This window comes from Pomacea canaliculata, linkage group LG5 (assembly GCF_003073045.1).
Source record: "Pomacea canaliculata isolate SZHN2017 linkage group LG5, ASM307304v1, whole genome shotgun sequence".
NCBI lineage: Eukaryota > Metazoa > Mollusca > Gastropoda > Architaenioglossa > Ampullariidae > Pomacea > Pomacea canaliculata.
The window spans coordinates 21,050,246-21,071,173 of record NC_037594.1 but is presented as its reverse complement, the minus strand read 5'-3'; the positions used below and the strand labels follow the sequence as shown (position 1 = coordinate 21,071,173).

Here is a 20,928-nt window from a genome sequence, read left to right as displayed (position 1 = left end):
AGTCCGCCTCTCTTCACTGCTCACAGCCGTCTGCTCTCTTCCAAATAATTTTCACCTTACGTCCCTCTCAAATTGCGTCATAAAATGACGTCGTGTTCTGACGCTAAACACGACGCAACCAAAAACACTGTCCGATACTGGTAAGGGCAATAATCTTTGAAAAACAAAAGACAGGGGCAACAACCCCCTGTTCATAATAGACTGGTCCGTGACACTCATCTGTTTGAGTGGACCCAAAGGCCTCACAAAATAAGCAGCAGACACAAGAAGATGAAGCGTGCAACAGGTAACCCTATGCGACATCACGTCAAACCTGGAATTACCGGAAGTTTACTACCTGTGTTGTGAGTATTCTGCTCCCCGTCAGCGCATAAATCAGGAGATTTCACGCCTACCTCCGGCAAGTGTGGAGTAGTTTTTCACAGCGAGGTGTGCTTCTTGTTGAGCATTGTGAACAACAGCAAACAGGTAAATTGTGCAAACACAAACGGCCTCATTGTCCATTGTGTTTTTATGTGCGGCATTCTTTCGTTCTTTTTTCTGTTTTGAAGGTGACTTCTGCAGCGCCCAGGTGAATTTGAGACAATTAAGCCTTTTACTGAACTGGAGCAGCGGATAGAGGTACCGCAACTGACCTCTGACAGACAAGATAAAAGTAAGCCTCTGTTTTCTCTTTTATTTAATAATGCTGTCGCGTCATAAAAAAACATGTGTGAACAGCAGTCCAAGCACAATTCAGTAAATATTACATAATTTTTTTTTCTTTTATAATTTTGATAGCAGGTATTATGGTCTTGTGCCGGTTGATTCTATCCATGACGCGCGCGTGCGTCCTCTAACACCATCAATATCCAGTTACTTTCGATGGGCTGTTGCCAAGGCTACTTCCCGTCTGTCGCTTGATTTGTGGAGTAATAAAGGAATTTTGGACCCTTCAAGCTTACGTTGAAATGACGAGAATTGCTTTGTCGAGGTCTGCGCCAGAAAGGTTTCAGTCCGTCATCTTACAAGGTTTTGTTGAGTGCACGTGTCAAGGCGGCGTGCGCGATGGCAGGTAGTGTGATTTATTTTGTTGTCGTCTGTGACTAAAATAATTGTAAGGCCCCCACAGAGGCTTTCGTTGTCGAAGTTCTTCACTCTCACACAAAAAAACAGGGGTGGTGGGGAATGAAATGGAAGGCAGCTGTCGCCAGTTGTAGGTTTAGTCACCAATACCGACTTAAATCATGAGCTGATTAAGGCGCAGGGAAATGGACTTCTATGTGGGATGGGTACGATAGCTGAAGTACCACACCACTGACAGAAAATCTTAGGATACATAAAGTGAGGTAGTACGCTCTCTGCTGCAGAGCTAGGTTTTCAGCGAGGTCTTAATTCGGACCTGCTTTGTTTTTTTGTTTAACTTCCAAACATTTCCATCGGCTTGTATGTCTGAGAGTTCTAGAAAATATAGTAGAAAGTCTAAGTGGCAAGTCGAATATTCATACTACACATAAGGTCTTCCGTCAGTAACATGACACTTTTTTGAAGGTTAAATCCTGACTTTGGCCATGATCCCTCTTCATACATTAGGGTTGGGTTTCCGGCAAGTCTCAAGTGCAAATTGAGTTTGCTAAGTATGTAAAGCTGGCATGGCGAGGCTGCATGCCAGGGTCGTCAAAATGTTGGGTTGAAGAGAAAACGTCAGAAGGTAATATATATATATGGTCGCCATTGTCCCAATGTCATAATCCGCACAGCTGGTCCATGCTAAGTCTCTGAATCGCGAGGGACACTCGTTCACTAGAAGTCATCACGCCTGGAAGGACCTCTGTCATTTCTGGTTTCGAGGCTTGAAAATATGTGTTATTACCAGTTGTAAAACCGCGGCAAGTTATTTGCAGCGTAGGGTGAAGTGTTCAGCCAGTATGACATCAGGCTCAGGGTACAAATCGCTCAAAACAGGATGTTTATGACATGCTAACAGTTTAGTAAGCTATTAGTTAGGATCCAGCCCGAATGATTGTGCTTTTGTGGGCGGTATATATAAAAAAGTGTTTTCAGCATGCTTTAAGTGCTTGGAAAAATAGTCGCCCTTTCTGTCGAAACCGAGAATAGAAATCTTTGTGCTTTCACCTCCTAAAAAAATTCTTCCTCTTTGCTACAAGCAAAAAAACTTTGTTGACAAAGCATGCAATATATATATATATGTATACAATCTTAACCAGATAGCCAACAGCTGTGAATTCATCGAATAGTAGATCTCTTCATGGTTACAATACAGCGATTTGATTTGCTTAAGCTGGTAAGTAAAACCCGTTTCCATTTCCGTTTTCTTTTCACCCTATTAACACAAGCTCTCTCTACTTCCGAGAGGTTCAGGATGTACTGACTTGTTTGAGTCGCCTAAAATTAGCGGGAGGAAAAATACAAAAGACAAGCGACCTTCGAAAGCAAGCGACAGCCGCCTCCATCGGATCCAGCGACTTTGCAAGCGGTTACCATGGCGACCATTCTGGCTGAATCTCATTATCCTCCTGCTCCTCCATTTTCGTCGTAGAAGCTCCGCCCCGCTTCCGACTTTTTCCATCGTTCCTTCTGTGCATCAGGCGAGCGCCGCGCCGTTCCACACCACACGCCTGTGGCGCCCAGCGGTTCCCGCGCAGTGGTCTTCGTTGCTCGCCATTCGTAGGTACGGCGCCTGTGCACCGCAGACTTACCATCTGCCATCAGGAATCAGCCATGTATGAACGATTCGTCAATCAGTGCGCCGCTGAAGGAGGGCCCAGCACCGAGTGCCCCTGGTGATGAGCTGACCTGCACTATGAAAGGGTCGCGTCGGTGGGGACCTAGAAACCTCCTCCCGGTCTCTGGCCTGGCCTGCTGTTCTCCCAGACTCGGCCACGTAAATTCGGTGTGAGGTCAGCCAGCCAGCCAGCCAGCCAACCAACCAACCAACCAACCAACCGAACCAACCATTTGTTTAACATAGCCGAGTCAGCAGCGATGACTGACCACTGCGCTGCGAGAGTCAGAGGGGGGCGTAAGAACAGTCTTGGCCGGCCATCTTCCCTAATCACCCGGATCATCGCTTGTCGCCTTCGTCATCCGTTGTTGCTGCTGCTGAGGATGCTTAGACTCAGGTCGTGTTGTCAAGGCTGCAACAGAGACATCGCTGAAATTCATTAGGACCCCACCCCCATCCCCATCCCCCCCGACCACCTCCTCCAAAAAAACGGCGTCCTGGAGACTTACTATATTGGCGGAAAACGGACAGGAAATCAATTGGGGCAAGTCCTGTGCCTTTTTTTTAAAAAAAAATCCAGGCTATTGTCTTGTTTGTTTGGTTTATTCGCAGCTTTCCTGCTTATTCGCCTTAGTGCATGCTGAAGATTAGTACAAGCTTTGACTGTTGAAAGTATAGCACGGAGGATTGTCTCTAATGTTCTATATTATTCTTTCTCAAGGTTGGTGAGTATCTACTTTCAGTCTTCCAATTTAATTGTGAACAACGACGTGGCATATGTTGAAGACTGTGCTGGTGTCCGCTTAGGTTTTAAACAGTCTTTAACCATCCTTGCTTCGGTCTAGCTTTTGCTGGCTCACAATATCAGCAGAGAAGTCAGCGTCTTGTCTAGTGTACATTAGTGTGTGGGGAGAAGTATAGTGCATGCATATTTATAGTGTATGTAGATAAATGGTTAGTGTCTGCGTATATCACCAATATATTTTCTCTTATTATCTTTAAAGAGCAAGACTTTTCGGCCTTAGCGATACTTCAACTTTTACTTTTTCTGCCTTTGTTGTCTTGGTGCGTTTTCTGTCCTCACATTGCTTTAACACTTCTATATAAATATGTATCACTTTAATACTTCTACATATCGCTTAACATAAGGTTTGTTTTCGAAACTGTCTTATTATAACATCAAGTGGAGCTCCAGAAAGTACCTTTCTCTCAAAGTAAGGGGTGGGGGTGGGGGTAACTTTCTACTTCCATAGTTCCAGGGTTAGCTTTTCATGGATTAATGGATACCAACACATCGTCTTCTAAAATGCAACAGCATATATTGAAAGATTTTTGGGTATTTTGAAGTATATAATTTCTCAAACCATTTTTATTTTTACTAAACGCAAAGAGGTAGGTGTCAGCAGAGAGAGAGAGACCATGAATGTAAAGGTGGACTGCTGTCTGTCTGCCAAGACCAACGCTTAGCCTCTTGCGAAGTGATCCGCTGTTAGTCTCGGCGAGCCTAAACAAAGACTGTGACTAAACCGGAAGCTTTGTAGTAGCATGCCTCGTTTTAGTAGTTAACTGGAAAAAAAAATCGTCTGCCAGCAATCCACTAATACAAGTTCGTGGAGATACATAATGTGACACGGTCAGAGGGCACGCAATACTCCGACGTCGCTTCCTGGCAACGTAGTGCCACCCCCACCAGTACACGACCAACTGCTTTGGTTGTAAAAAGTCATTTCTTGTGCAGATGTATGTAGATTTTCTGCAAACGCTAACGGAAAGGCTAGTGGAAAGCATTCAGTATTCCCAGTCCGAGAAGCAGACCGCCATGAGGTGGCCTTTGCAAAACTCCATTTCATTCGTTCGTTCATTCATTTGCAAACAGCAGATGACAGTTCGTCCTCAGGCTTTGTTGTTCTCCCTTGAGCCTTTTGCTCTGCGCACTTTCAAGTGCTGGAGGCTGTGATCAGTTTTCCTGTGCTGTAACGAAATTTTACGTAAAAATTTAAATATTGACATTTTAATGGATAGTAGTTATGATAATTTCACTCCCACAGCGCTTTTCCTCGCGTGGAGGCGGCTCAATACGCTGTTTGCGAGAGATTACAAACGCACGGACTGTCGGCCATTCAAGAAACACAGGCATCGGCACCACAGCAAACGCAAACGAAGTGCATAGATGAAGACGAACTCATGAGAAATATTATGTTAGTTACGAAAATCTCGACGGCTGAGCAAGATGAGCTGCTTGGCGTTGACATATCTGTCTTCATATACTATCTCACAAGATTCAGCTTTTGTGTAATCAGAAAATCGTAAAAATGCTTCGAGGATTTTTTTGTTTTTTTTCTTTAGCAGAACACCTTCTAGTAGGATATTTTGCTTTACTGAGTTCTGGCAAACGTTATGCTGCGCCTGTATGCAGAATAGGCTCTTGAAATCGTTTGTACCCCTCAGTCTAGCTGCTCAACCATAGATGAATTGTCAGTTGTGTGTGCACATGTTGCAGGTGTGTTTTAAGACTGCTTTTAGATGTAATATTGCATGTTTTTGTGTTTTGCGGTGATGTATCGTCATCCCTAGCACTTGTTCTATTTCTTTTTTTTTTTTCCCGTCTTTTCCCCATAACTTTTTAAAATGAGCTCACTTCATAGTTACTATTGCTTACTGAGATTAATAGAAGTTGGTTAATTGTCTACCGTAAAGTCGAACCTGCAACGGCTGGTTGTTGATAAGTCGACTACTCGGATCCAAAAACAGCAAAGTTCTTACACTAATCTTGCTGGCATCCTAAGTGTCTTTTGCTCACCCTTCTGTCAACGAAAATTGTTTTTGATATCATTCACACGCATGTAGACAATTCACAAATGGAGTCATTTACACTCATTGGTTCTAAAACTGATATATGTATTGATGCCATCGCTGGATGCTGTCTAGATGATAAGTGAGAAGGTCATGTCGGGGACTTTGTGAGGGTAACAAGTGAGAGGTAGCCGTTCTGTCGTGGACGTGTGATCATCGGTTGTACTTCGCAATTGGGAAGATTTTTTTTACTCACAGCTTTGGGAATCATAATCATGTAACAATATCTTGTGACGAACTAACACTCGTAAACTTTTTCTATAAAGGCAAACATTCTGAGTATGACTAACGGCCATGGATTTGCCGCTTTAACTTGGTCTTCCAGTATCATCATTCCGAGTCGTGCGATTGTTAGAACGCCGTCGACAACCTATTCCCTCTAAAGAGTTTTTATAAACTTCCATGTCAACTTGATCATTCCATCGATCAGTGAACACTTTTACCGTGAAGTCCAGACGCGAGGGCAAAAAGTAGCACTCCATGGATTTAGACAACGAGATAATAGAGAGACTCTACTGCTTGCGAAAAATGTTTGTACAGCCTGTGGTGTCAGACACATCGGCTATAATTCACTTCTCTCGCTCCAAACGCATTCACGCTAGGGACAAACGGCCGTCATGGAAAGGAATAATTTAAAGATAATGTCAACGTAGTGGGGGACCAATTTTGTATGTTTGTGTGTGTGTTTGTCTGTGTGTGTGTGTGTGTGAGAGAGAGCCGTCTGGCTGTAAGGTTAGTGATGGCTGTCGGTGCTACGAATTCCGTTCTGTTCACGGTTTGTACGAGCTGCTAGTAGTTCTTAACCGGAAAAATATAGACAAACGTTTACGCAAGTTCCAAACACTCCTTCAAACTTGCTCGAAGAACTGTTTGAGTGACTGTCACGTAGTTTCCAATATAACCAGGATCTAGGCAGCTGTGTCTTTGTGTGTGGAGATGTGGGGAAGGTGTTCGGAGATGTAGAACGAGAGAAAGCTTGCATTTGTTTGCATGTGCTTGCTCGGTTGCAGCAGCATGTGCTTATCCCCAAAACTCACTTTTGCTGTGACATGGCATCACGTGTCCTGTGTCTCCACTGTCCCACATAGCGCGGTGTGTGCTACCTCCCTAACTACTCTTGCTCCACTAATGCGGGTCTTTCGTCTTACGCCTCAGTATTGATCTCACATCGCAGGCCAAACTAATTCTGGTCTTGAAACAAAATCTTGCCGAAGATGCACTTAAGAACATTAACTGCTCCAATTCCAACCGAAAGGCATTCTGGAGAATTCTGTAGTTTCCATATTATTCCTTCATTTGCATTCCTCATATTTATTGTTGTAATTTATTCTGAGAGACCAATTTTTACGTGCATTACAATAGAAAGGTTTGCTGGTCTGACAGTGGAGAGAAAGGATATGTCAGGCACACAGCAAAAGTGAGCGGAAGGGACAGGCACATGACCTGATGCTGCTGCAACCGAGAAATCACATCGAGCACATGCACGCCTTTTCTTTCGTTCTTCCAACCTCTTCTCCCAACACCTTCCTCAATCCGTCGCGCGCTCGCACGCACAAATGTACAGGTTTCTTGGTCTAATATTTGTCGTCTTCACAGTCTTCAGTTGTTAGTCTTTGTAATACTTGTACTTTTATGCTGTTCTCAGAGGGTTAACTAAAGACTATAAACATTTAACAAGTGTTAAATGCAAATGACACAAAAAAATTTTGTTCTCACGAGACGTGCATCTGTGTGTTTGTTTGGTATTTTTGTTTTCCTGTTTTTGATTCAGCGACGGTACTTGAAAAGAAATCACCCCTTTTAATGCCCACTGCACAACCAGTAGTAAGGTAAAGATCACTCACCTTTCCAGATTGTTGGGGAAGAAGACAAGAAGTATTACAGATCTCACCTTTCTCGGGGACAGCTCTGTGAGGGTGGTGCCCATCTCTCCCTCGCTGCCTTACTTTCCTCAACCGCCTGTGGATAAGATTTTATTAAGGCTATTTTTTTTAATCCTAGAGGGCAATTAGATGCAGCTCTAGGTGGAAGCAAAACAACAATACCGCAACTAATTAATATCCGCTTCACCAAATACTCTCGTATGAGTTTAGGGTTAGGGTTTATGATTTAGGCTTACATATGATCTACATTCATTTATATTCGTTCAGAAGTTGCACCACTAAAACAACGAAGGACAGCCTCAATTTGTTTGTCCTGCATGTAGTTACACACAATCAGCAGCCCGATGAAAACTGATTAAACTCTCTCGCACCTGTCATCGCGTTAAATTGTTAGTCTGAAGATCACTGTGGGCTGTCCAATAACTTTGCAGCAGGTGTATACAACACGACTCAAGCTGCTCGTGTCCTTCACCGGTAAACTTGTAGAAACAGATAACCGAGAAGGACATCGCACTTTCTACATAGGATAGATAAAATAGTTCACTAAATCTCTGGAAGAGAAAGACCAGCATCCGTAGAAGGAAGAGCGCTGTTGACGGTTTAAATGTGTTTAAATGTATTGACAATTACCCCTCCTCGTCATGGATAACAGTTATGGAACTTGGTAGACAATTCCGAGGGATATTAAAGACAATCCTTTTGGTGTTACATTAAGTTCTAAGAAATTGTCATCGCAACAGGTATTCAAATCGTCAAAGGCTACACCATGGGTATCTATTGGCCCGCTAAGAAAAGACAACGTACTTCAGAAATTCCCCCTCTTCCAACCCAGTTTTGCCGTCCTGTACACAATCGTGATAATAAAAAGGACTTTGTAAGATGATCCATAAAATTTTGATTTACTGTGTCCCTTTTTCGCGCAAAGAGGAAGTGGAAAGGGCGTCGGTTTGATACCCTTATGACCCAGCGAATTTATTTTCCAAAGCCGACCTAACAGTCGAGAATGGAAAGCGACGCCATAGAAAATTGAAAAGGTAAAGCAGCGAGAGGAAGAGGAGATGAACCTCACCGTCACAACCAAGTTTGCCCCTAGAAAAGCGAGGTTTCAACACCTCTGTCCCCAACCTAGTTTTAAAGGTGAATGGGCGACCTTTACTTTTTATTTTTTTATTTTTTTTCACTCAACCATCCGTGTGGCTTCTATGAAAACTGTGCTGGAGTCCTTTATGACAAATATTGTAATATTGCACTAACCTTTTGTTTTTACTTGTTTAAACGGTGCTTTCGTTGCAAAAGTGCAAACGGGTTCGCACGCTTCACCTTATAAACGTGTGTAAAAAATGTATCATGGGAGGTAACTAAATGCCATTATGCGACAAGTCAATTCGTGATAATTTCCCCTGTGTCGATGTTTACGTAGCGTTTCCCGAAACTTGACAATTTGATGCGAAACTTCTTGTGGGCGGTTTTTAAAATGGTTTCGCCCGGGCGAGGGAAGGAAGGAGTACACGCGGTGCTGACTTGTACAAACGGTCAGTTTTCCCTGATTGCTACCCTGACACTGAGGCAGGGTGGAGATCACAGGCGATGCCGAATACCCTAGAAATAAAATGTCTCTCTCAGCCGAGTACTTGCTGTTAGCATTTAGTAAACTGAGGTTGGACGGTTTGCAACTGAACACGTACACTGTTATGGTTAGGACTGACAATTGAATGTATTCTCCATAAAATATAGAGAAAAATAAAGGAGAAAAGGATGAACAGCGGACAAGACACAAACACAAAGACAACTGAATTTTAAAACTTTTTTTTTTTTGCTTTCATTTATCTTTCTTTATATCTCTATATCTTTCTTTACACACACGGGATGACAATATTCAACATTTCAAGTGTATTCCCCTCGTGACTGACATAAAATACATCTGCAAATATACTCTATAAAAAATCCAGAGATACATTTTATGTTGAACCACTTACACTTGAAAACTATATTTTGTTGTTGTTTCTGCTCTTTTTCCCCTCTTACTCATTTTTGTTCGGTTGTCTAATACGGAAATAAACAACACCAAAGCCAAACCAACATTGGTGTATATGCAAGCGCTGTCCTTTTGCTTGCAGCCTCGGATTTTATTGTGCATTTGCAGATTACTTCCATGAAGTGCACGATGAGTAGCTGCCACCGAAGTTCAGATATTGGTAAGAAAATGGTCTAGTAGAAAGGACATCGAATTCATCAGATGGACATAGACTGTCTTTTCTCGGACTCAGGATGTAAGAAACAAAAAGGAATAAACTGAAAATGTTACATTTGATATCCCCGCCTATGAGTAAAGAAAGATAAAGAGATACTGGCCGTTAATTGTCCACACCGCCTGTACTCCAACCTTCCCTTGCAAGGGCGAAACCATGTCCTTCCTCCGGAAAGAAGTTGCTCCGCGTTTATTGTTGTGTGCTCTCATTAAATAGAATTACACAATCACATCGTAACAGAAGAGTGACAGAGTTAACTACTAGTCAGCACGGCATGGGTGACCGAGAAGTAACGGTGGGTTGTTTGGGTTGTTTTTTTTTTAAAGGGATTCTAAAGGCAAAATAAAACTGATTATTTCGCCTGCAGTATATCTGGCCTGGAGTATATTTGGAATATAGTATATTTGGCCTGAAGTATATTTGGAATATAGTATATTTGGCCTGAAGTATATTTGGAATATAGTATATTTGGCCTGGAGTATATTTGGAATATAGTATATTTGGCCTGGAGTATATTTGGAATATAGTATATTTGCCCTGGAGTATTTGGCTTGGGAGCATTTGGTCCTAGTAAGCGGCTAGGAGTCACTGAGAACAGAAAAAGGAAAATTGTTGGCAAGACAGGAAAAAAGAGTGGAAGCTCGTCCCCAAGTGGCTGTGCCATTGTGTACAACATCTGTGTTTATACATTCGTGAGTACAGCGAAGTGTCAGTCCCCAGTGACGGAATCATGATTACATTTCCAAGTGTTAGTGACTTTATACTGATGTGACAGTAAGGGGATGGAGGGGTGGAGAGGACGTGATCACTTCAGTGAGGGATAGTCCGTTTCGGAAGTCGAAACCAGTTGCTCAGAAATTGTATACACAATGGGGTCAGAAGTTGTTTACACGTTGGTATCAGAAGTTGTATACACGGTTGACACAGCCGTTAGGAGTTGACAGTCAGCCAATTTATGTTTTTGAAGTTTTTTCCTCTTTGTGTCATTCCCGTCTCCGGTTACACGGGTCTGCCGGAGTGTATAGTTCTGCGACAGAGAGGGCAAGTAGGAGTGGTCTTGTTGCGTGTGTCTTTCTTTCCCAGCTCTAGAAACTACAATTTAGAATTTTTTGTGTGTTTTCTGTGTTGGTTTGGGACGTTCCTTTTTAAATTAGACACAGTTGTAAGTCGATGTGAGTGCTAACTGTTCAGGTTTGGACTTAGCCTTATGTTCTTTTAGTTGTTATTTTTAGACAGTAACGTTTACTGGGAATTAATTTTGTGTTGAAAATATTGTTTGCAATAAGTCTTATTTTGTGAAATTGCAAAGTAATATATTGTTTTTATTACTCTTATTATTGGTGATTATTTTGACTATTCTTGTATTGCTTTTGTCGTGTACATTTCTTTAAATTTTTCTTGAGAAAACATGGAGTTACCGACTTGATAGCCCCAAATTTCAGATCCATACAGTTGGGAGCAATCTGTATATCGTATATCTTAAAGAGGACCTCTCTCGGGATACTGTCACTTAATTTGCACAGGCACCGCAGGAGCTGGCTAGTCCTTATCTTTGCTTTAGTTGCTAAGTCGGTTACTGCACTAGTAACAGAAAGTTTCGTGGTAAAGTAGAAGCCCAAGTACTTATAAGAGTTGACTTCTAATTTATGGTTTCCGTAGTGCCAGGATTCTTTGGCACCCAGAAAACCACCCTTCCTGAAAACCTTCACTTTTGTTTTCTGTAAGTTAACTGAACTATCAAAGCTGTCTGCAAATTGTTTTAGTGTGTTGACTTGCTTTTGTAGACCCCTGCTAGAGTATGATGTAAGTACAACGTCGTCTGCAAAGAGTAATATTAACAGTTGTACCACACATGGGGTAAGCTGTATACCATGTTCGCCATTGCTACCTATTTCCACCGCGAGTTCGTTAGTAAAGAGGGAGAACAGTGTAGGTGAGAGGTTACACCCTTGTCTGACTCCTCTCGGGCAGTTAATCCAAGCTGTAAGTGTTTCTCTACATCTGACACAAGATTTGACATTTTTGTACATACTTTGTAACATCTACGAGACTTATCATTACGAATGCCTTGAAGTTGACAGGTTGTCATAGCTACTGTGGGTTTGAGTTTGCAGTTGTGGAAACTGCTGAAGACCAGCCTGCGTGCGGTCTTAGTATCTGCGTTTAATAATATTTGGTGTGTGCTATTGCAACTCTAATATAGTTGTGTACGAGGGGAAGTGTATGGTTTAAACTGCTTTATTTGGAAGTTTCATGCATTGCTATTTATTTTTGAAGTTTTCCTTTATAACAATTACTTGCACGTCCCAACCTGAAGTGATCTCGTGTTTTGTTATTGCAAATAATGCGCATGTCCGACTGTCGGTCGTGACAACTAAACTGTTTAAAAAATAAAACCCATATATTTCTCTATCACATGGCTTATGAAGAAGCTTTCTATTAGTATATTGATAAGTAATGTTGATAGGTAGATAATTCGAGTTTTTATATGTCCGTTAAGATATCGTTTTTCTATATTTATTATGTATTTATATTGAGTGCTCTACTATATTTTAAAAAAAATATGTATAAAGAGACAGATTTGTCTTGCTTTCAACGAACAAAAGAAGAAACAAGAACCACACAAATGTCCAGGCGGGTGCGTGACTGTTGAGCGAGCATGTGAGCGTCTGTGACACGCTTACATAAGATCTTTTAAAAGAGATTTGCATGTAATAGACAATAGTATACCTTTACACCGTTTGCTTGGTTGCAGTAGTCAATGATATGATATCATTGATATCCTTGGGTCTTTGCTCTGCTTCAGAAACGAAAACAAAATTGAAAAAAAAAGAAAGAAAAAAACAAAAACAGGTTTGACAGCGACGCACAGGTGTAGCATACCGAGGGCATAGAAAAAAAAATTGGAAGAACGTAAAGACTGATTTGTCTGTTGAACAGGTGTGTGATCTCTCCTGATGGCGGCAGCCCAGACCCTGCAGTTGCTATGGAGCGGCGTGAAGAACCGCGTGACGGTGCGACAAATCCTGTTCGTGGCCATAGTAGCGCTGCTGGCCTGCGTGGGATACATCCACTTTCACCAGTGTCCATCCAGTTTCTCATCTCAAAACGTCTGTAGTCTCCTGAAAGGTCAGTAGCTTTAAATATCTTCAAGAGTGCCAACACTTTATTTCTCAATTTATTGCGATGAACGGAAGTACTATTTCCCCAAACCTGATGAAGCAAACTATAGTCCATATCGTGTTCATATTGTCCCAGTTTTCTCTGGTACTAACGTGGGAATTATTTCAGACATTTTATATTTTGCTAAATATCTTCAGTTCTGTTGTGATCTCCGAAATCGTCGACTATTCTGACATGCGTGCATGCGTGTTGTGTTTCAAGAAAGCCGTGGTGATCTTACTCAAGCATCAAACCGGACACGTGCCTGGTGGGAATGGGCGTGCTTGATAGAAAAGTGAGTCCAGTTCTGATTAACTTTTCAAAAGGTGAATAATTAGCTTCACGGTCTTCTTGTTTTAACGAGTTTTCGCGACGTCCCAGTAGGACATTGCTAGAAACACTACCTGTCCTCACATTGTTCTTTCCGCTTACCCAATACTATGGTTAGTTTTTCTTTGTTGTTTGCTTTGTTGTTCGCGTTGAAGAGATACAAATAGCATAAGCTTTCAGGACATTATATAGGTTGTGTTGATCAGCTTGTTGCCTGCTGATACACAACCAACATTAGATGTGTTTCTTTTTCTAGAGAGCTTGACAAGGGAGAAGAATACAAGTGTTGGAATCTTCGAAACATGGGCAACTGGCCGGTTTGCTTTGACTCCGATTATCAACCAAAGGCTCCATGTCTTGTGTACTCCTTCGGGTGAGCTGCCCATGGGACGTTCTAAAATTCTAAAAAAAAATTAGCCAAGCTGTAGGCTGTAGAAGGTCTGAAAGGATTTTTACCTGTTTGTCATAATGATGGATGAGTATTTTGAATTTTTAGAAAAGGTTATATTGCAAGCTTGTGATTTGGAAGTTAGGACAAATTAAGACAGCAGCTCTAAAAGTTGAAAACAGCAAAAAGGGGGATTATTTTGAAACACTAATTGAAAATGTTCATCATCTTTGAGAAGAGCTTATCCGTCTTCTGCTAAAGTCTACCCAATAGGCATGATGATGATGGGTACACGTAAGTATAGTGACTGGGAATAGTGGATCTGGAGTGAGAAAGAGAAGGAAGAGGGGGATATCGAGTTTTTTAATTGCAGCTTTACTTTCACACAGAATTAACAATGACTTCAGATTTGATGATGCCATGGCGGCTGAGGGATGCGAGGTTTTTTCTTTTGACCCTAGGTGAGCATGAACAATTGAATTGTGTTTTGCATCTTACATGGTCTTTAATAAACCAGTCAATGAATCATTCAAGCTAGTCAATTATATTAGTGGGATCCCAGGGTATATTCTGGCTTTTATACCAGCTATTTCATTGGAATAAAATGCATAATACCTAGATTTTGAAAATAAAAGTTGGGTCCTGACCTTGTGCAGCATGGGTGTTGGTGACCACGAGCACGCCAAGCACGTAACGTTCCGGGCCCTGGGGTTGTCGGACCATGACTCAGATACTTACCAGCCCAACGTCGACGGGTATGTGAACGACATTGTGACATGGAAGGTGCGCACCCTCAAGTCCATACGCAAAATGTTGGGCCACGAAAACGTGAGTGTCATGAATGTTGCTCAGTGCACGTGTGTGGCAAATGTTAGTGTGTATAGTGAGTCGTGTTCATTGTGTGTTGTGAGTTGTGTATGTCTCTCGAACACCTGTGTGTAGTGAGTACTTTAGAATGTAATGAGCAGTCTTTGTGTACAGTGAGTACAACTCGCTATGTGTAGTTCATTGTGTACAGTGAGTACAACTCGCTATGTGTAGTTCATTGTGAACAGTGAGTACAACTCGCTATGTGTAGTTCATTATGTACAGTGAGTACAACTCGCTATGTGTAGTTCATTGTGTACAGTGAGTACAACTCGCTATGTGTAGTTCATTGTGTACAGTGAGTACAACTTGCTATGTGTAGTTCATTATGTACTGTGAGTACAACTCGCTATGTGTAGTTCATTATGTACAGTGAGTACAACTCGCTATGTGTAGTTCATTATGTACAGTGAGTACAACTCGCTATGTGTAGTTCATTGTGTACAGTGAGTACAACTCGCTATGTGTAGTTCATTGTGTACAGTGAGTACAACTCGCTATGTGTAGTTCATTGTGTACAATGAGTACAACTCGATATGTGTAGTTCATTATGTACTGTGAGTACAACTCGCTATGTGTAGACAGTGTGTGCAGCGAGCTGTAGCTAATGTGCGTAACGAGTAGATTTTTAGAATGTTCATTGAGTAATGTCAAGAATCTAATTCCGTTTGATTTTTCTCACAATATCCCATGAGGGTGAAAGTATTGAAAAAACTGAACAAAATACTAGGACGAAGAAGGAAATAATAATTATTGGTTTATAATGTTTTACAGCTACGTTCACGTTCATCTGTCGTCCGTCCGTCCATCCTTACATTCTTGCTTCCTATCATTTTTTTTGATCATAAAGTTTGTCTCTTTAAAGTGTAGCATCCACATCTTCGCTGTCACGCACTGTAAACGCACCCTGTCAAGCTTGCACACCACAAAATATTTTACCCGAATCGCTCTTACTAACGTCCGCCTCCGATCCTTACCTTTGGTCCCTGTCTGTCCACAGCGTGCACTGGACGTCCTGAAGATGGACATCGAGACTTACGAGTGGGCCGTGGTCAAGAACCTGCAGGACGACGGACAGTTGTCGTCTGTGCGGCAGCTGGCCCTGGAGTGGCACATCTTCCCCACCGAGCCGTTCCGCAACCATTTCTCTACCATGTACCAGACCATGCTGGACCTCAAGAAAATCGGATTTCGGCAGTTTTACATGTCTCCGTGGAATCGCATCCACAACATTTACTATTTCAACTCACAGGCAGACAACTGCCTGGTGAACACTATGTTCCAGGCCCCGCAGGAGACGCGGAGCGAAGAACGAGCGCCGACAGGCTAATAACCCTGAGACTGCTGCTTATTTTACTGAGGTTTTTTTTTTAATTAATAATTTTTTTTTATCTGCGTGGCTGTCAGAATGTCAGGATACTTGATCTCGCTGTGATGACCTGTGACAGTTATGTGAACTACTGGCTATTTTTTTATGTGACCCTCATGATCACTGCCACAAAAACACCGCTTTGTTTCACCTTGTTTGAGAAACGCCTCACGAAAACTTGGCGGTTTCATGTGAAATCACCTGCCACTCTTGGGATTTATAATCTGCGTTTCCGAGTCGGTAATAGCACATACCAACTTGGATTGTCTTGTTACTAATGGCACGACTGGAAGGCTGCTGTGGTCAGACGATCAGTGCCTGTAGTTATTTTAACAATCCTAGCGATGATGCGTACTTGGAAGAAGTGCGGCTGTGGGAAACGATCAGAAGTTTCATTTCTTTCCTACATAGAGTTGTTCTAGTATCACGGTAATATTTATCCGTTATCACAAGCGGGATGAAGATTCTTTCAGGAGGGGTTGAGCGGTCAGACCACCTAGCGATGAAGCGCTTGTTACAGAGAGAAGAGGATTGTGGACCACGTTTCACCTCGGGATTGCATGGTTTTTTTTCTGGAAGCAGCACCCGGGTACAGGACTAGCTCGACACGATACAGCTGCAGCTGTTGACGACGTCAAACCCTCCAGCCAGCCAGCCAGCCAGCCAGGCAACTTTCTTGGGGTTGGATGCATTCAGGTGCAGGCAGAAATCGCCATCTTTCTTTTGACTGATCGTATACAAACTCATTCGCAAAGTTTTCACCAAGATGCCAATGACAATCATAAGGTATTACTGTGAACAAAGACTGCTTTCCTTTGTCACTCGGTCAGTTATCTGTCGTGTAATCTACAATTTGTTTCTGTAAACTTCCACGTGCAAAACTTCTCCACAAATGATGTTTAAAAGTACTCGGTTTTTTTTTCTCTCTTGTACACCTTACCTAGGGCGGTCACCAATACAATGAGGGTTGGCTGTCCTAGGTTCATCTCTCTCTCAGGCACTGTTTTTTCTCGGCATGTATCTGTTTACAGACCTGGCTACCTTACCGTGATATAGGCTTCTTTGCTTTTTAATAATGTATTTCCTGCTGAAATAGCGATTGTGGAGAAATAGACATTAAAAGTGTTATATGCTAATTGGACATTTTTTGCTTGCGTGTAATTGTAGCTGGTAAGTTCATATTTTTCGTCTAATATCGAACATGATAAGCACAATATTCATCTGATGGCTCTCATTATGCTCTCAATTCCTCTTACAGTGCTGAAAAACAGTGATGCTCTCTTTCCTTCCATACCCGCCATCTACCCACCATCGAATCCTTTGAACAAGCACTAAAAACACATCTGTTCCACGAACATTACTCTTGACACTAGTCAACATCATGGTCAAAAGTTGTGATTATAGTCTGTTGACCAGTTCGCCTGCTCGTCTTTCTCTACAGATTTTTGATATCCTTATTGTTACTCTTTGTTCCCTGATTCGTTTTGTGTCTCTTCGTCTTTTATTACTTGTCTGCACGTTTGTTTGTCCTTCCGTTCATCGTATTCTGCCAATGTCTGTGTTAAGGGCTGAGAGCATGCTCCTTCGTGGGCGTGATTATGCGCTATATAAATCCCATTATTGTTGTTGTTATTTTGAACTGTGACATAAATGACGAGGGAGGTCACCAGTAAGTCATTAACCCATTTTGATGAATGACATTTTGTACTCGTTACACCATTGTCAATCACATTGTAAACCCTTTGTGCCACTCTTCTCATTCGCAGACTCCATCCAGCCCGCAGTCCCTCTTCCCCACCTACATCCATTTCAGGTCAAGGGAATAAATAAACGAATGTGCCGTGTGTGGGGTGAGGGTACATGCAGTCTATACGTATAATAAAAGGTATACATGTGAGCGTGGGTAGTGTGTTTTCTGTATGCGTGTATGTGAGAGCGACTATGCCTAGACACACAGACAAAGACTTGCATGTACATGGAAGTGTTCGAGTACTATGAACTCTGTGGCTTTGGTGTACTCAGAAAAGGACGACATGCCCAGCTTGTCACAAACTCAACTTCCAGGTTCTCGACCCAGAAATGGTACAACGGAACAAGAGAAGGAAGCGCGTGCGATGCTGTGCCCGTGTGATAGGAGCGGCGCCTTGCCCTAACTCGTGGATGTCAAAGGTCATGCAAGTCTTAGCAGGTTCAAGAAAAACGATCCGCTGCAAGGATTCCAAGTAGTCTTACTATGCAACAGTTAGCTGAATTTTGAGCAGTTACCGAAACTAGGTTTTTGCTACAAACATATTGATACCACGATGTAAGGGAAATATAGGGATGTATCGTACCTCGAAAAAATACGGTAATGGCATATTGTAAGCAACTAAACTGTGTGACTTTCACTGGTCTATATCGGTGGGGGTGGATGGGTGGGTTGGGAGGAAGTGTATGCGAAAGAGAGAGTGAACATCCTCGTGCTTACGCGAGACTAGTGAGTGTGTGTGAGAGAGAACCGACCCTGACACAGTAATGTGTGTGGGGTAGATGCAGTCTGTATGTATAATAAAAGGTATACAGGTGAGCTTGGGTTGTTTTTTTTCTGTATGCCTGCCTATGTGAGAGCGAGACAGAACAACTATGCCTAGACATACAGACGAAGACTGTGACTTTGGTGTAGGCAGAAAAGGTCGACATGCCCAGCTTGACGACACGACCCTGACACGGTAATTTGAACCAAGCGCATGCGCACTGACAGACACCGCCTGTCACTCAATGTTCTACCTGTTTGCACTGTGATAGAAATCTTTATAATGGCATTTCGCAGTGCACAGCTGCGACAGGTGCATTGCCTAAAGGCGTTGATCTGAATAACCGATTTATTTTCTTCTTTTCAAATTTTCACAATAACCTTATACTTCACTGTAGCATTTGTTTTCACTGCGACAGTAAGAAGCTCAAAAAGGAAAAGAGGTATATCGAAAAGGGAAATTCAACAGATGTACTTCAGTCTACAAAATACTAACAGACGAAATGCACCTACTAGACTTTCTGCATTGCTTTCTACCACTGCTACAAGATGATCTCTCAAACTTAATATTCCAAATACGCGAATTGACCTATTCAAGGCGAGTTTAAAATATTCAGCTAGTGTTCTGTGGAACAACATTTCATCACACCTTCAGCAGGTGAAATTCAGTCTCTATCAGTTCAAAACAAGGCTCCTTAAACATTTACACCAAAATCTTTGATTGCTTCGAGGCTTCCCATACAATATTTCATTACAAAACTTTTCTGTAATACTTGTACATAAATACTAGTTCTTGTTTTATTGTGTCTTTTTTCTAGTTATGTTAGGAATTTAATTTCTTTATTGCATCACGTTCGAGGGCTAGATGTAAAAAAGGCATATTTGCTTATTAATAAACCCTCATTAATAAAGATTTGTCGATTTGTTGTTATCTCTCTCTCTCACACACGCTATGGCCGGTGAGAAGATACGTTGGCAGAGGGGGAGAGAGGCACTGGTAGCAGAAAGTAATCAGCGAGATAAGTGTCTGAAATTTTTCGTGATGACAGGCATGTCCTGTGTCCTGTCGGGAGGACCAACAGATTGAGCCTGTCCTTTGTTGTTTCGGCCGTGAGACTTCTCAATTTCGCTGTGTGCGATGAATGCCGCTAGCTGAACCATGAATGTGTGGATCTGTTTGGCGGATATGGATATGTTGTGTAATTGTTTTGTGCTTTAATATCGACCTGTCCCTTACAGCTCTCTGGATAAATAAAGTGTTGTCTTATTTGTCACGCCCAGGTTCCCCGCCCCTCCCTAGCTACACAGTTTAATTACACTGCAGTATGTCATTCTCGCAGCAGATGCATAGAGGGAGTGATATGATATCATCTCTCTTTTTTTTTTTAATATTGTACTAATTTTCCGAAACGGATTCTACCGGCAAAGTAAATCTATTGTTAAGAGGAGTATATTTTTCCATTTTCCTGACAAATAAACAAGATAAGATTAAGACGGACTATATAACTTAAAATTAAAATTTGCTGGGAAGTTTTGTAAAATATTTTGTGGCCATTTTTCAGTGGACACTGTCTTTTCGTTAGGTCTGTCGAGCTTGATTGTAGGCAGTGTGCCAAGAGGTCTTGATATATATATATAATGTTTATTTTATTTGAGCATTTTTTTTTGTTTAAAGAACCATACCATTATTTGAATGAGCCCTTAGTCCTTTCACACCACCTCATACATCTCTTAACTTGTATGTCAACATGTGTATTCATGTGTAAACGTGTAAACATTTTGTCTGTCCTTAATTTATTGCTATTGCATTGATTGTCTTGCACATAATAGAAATTATGGCGGTACTTATAAATATTGTACAGAAGGGCAGAAATTGAAATCTGTGAAATGAATGTAAACAAAGTTTTAAAAAACTGAAGAGAGTTTTGGCATCACTGCCCCTTCCGAAGAAAGGTTTTCACAAGCAACATTAAGAAACAGTCATCCAAGTAAATAAATGTTTCAATATCTAGAAGTGAACGAGAAAGACCGGATGAACAACTCATGCATGCAAATACAGCAGGCAGCTGTCGGCACGTGACATTAACAACTGTCCTCCGCGTCCCAGTGAAGGGGGCGAGTGAAGGGTGGGAGAGCTGGAAAAGGTGCCACGTCTCACTCGACCGAGAAAACTGACTTTTTCAAAGTGAATAACCACTCGTGAATTTCGAGCTACTATTTTGTATTTTTCTTACGCACGCACCGACGCACAAATAGGCATGCACGCATAATATGCATGGATTGATGGGCGGACGTGTGGGTGGGTGATGCCTATCTCCTTTTCCTCGCTGGCTTATTTTTCTCATCACTTTGTTACCCCGCTCAACAGCTAAAAACCTTTGCTCCACGCGGCTATCGAACCAAGTGTGTGACTCAGTGTCTAAAGGGTTTTCATCCTTTGTGCTGTTGTGCTGTATGTGCGCTTCGATCGTCCATGCTGATCGATTTTAGGAAAACAAAAGAAATAAGACTCAACTTTTGTCAGCAAGATTACTTGGTTATTTGACTGCAATAACATGCGGATATGTAATGAATGGTAAACCATAGATGC

The 20,928-nt window shown here is 41.9% G+C and overlaps 1 protein-coding gene across 4 annotated transcripts; it reads left to right on the top strand.

The window, feature by feature from the left end:
- The first annotated feature begins 226 nt into the window (after positions 1-226).
- LOC112564316 (methyltransferase-like protein 24) lies at positions 227-17,723 on the top strand. 4 transcript variants are annotated; one of them, XM_025239036.1, is made up of 8 exons: positions 227-468; positions 552-655; positions 12,651-12,839; positions 13,095-13,167; positions 13,459-13,575; positions 13,980-14,051; positions 14,247-14,418; positions 15,458-17,723. In XM_025239036.1, the coding sequence occupies exons 3-8, from the start codon at positions 12,668-12,670 to the stop codon at positions 15,785-15,787; spliced, it is 936 nt and encodes a 311-aa protein (XP_025094821.1). In that variant the 5' UTR covers positions 227-468; positions 552-655; positions 12,651-12,667; the 3' UTR covers positions 15,788-17,723. The 4 variants fall into 4 exon arrangements, with proteins under 4 accessions (XP_025094821.1, XP_025094823.1, XP_025094822.1 ...); XM_025239038.1 differs by lacking the exons at positions 227-468; positions 552-655 and adding an exon at positions 2,396-3,269; XM_025239037.1 differs by lacking the exons at positions 227-468; positions 552-655 and adding an exon at positions 9,870-10,005.
- The last annotated feature ends 3,205 nt before the right edge of the window (positions 17,724-20,928 follow it).

Coding starts and splice junctions, on each gene's coding strand:
- LOC112564316 (XM_025239036.1), top strand. CDS start 12,668: ATGGCGGCAGCCCAGACCCTGCAGTTGCTATGGAGCGGCGTGAAGAAC. Junction 13,168..13,458: donor TGGGCGTGCTTGATAGAAAA/GTGAGTCCAGTT, acceptor TTCTTTTTCTAG/AGAGCTTGACAAGGGAGAAG. Junction 14,052..14,246: donor GTTTTTTCTTTTGACCCTAG/GTGAGCATGAAC, acceptor GACCTTGTGCAG/CATGGGTGTTGGTGACCACG.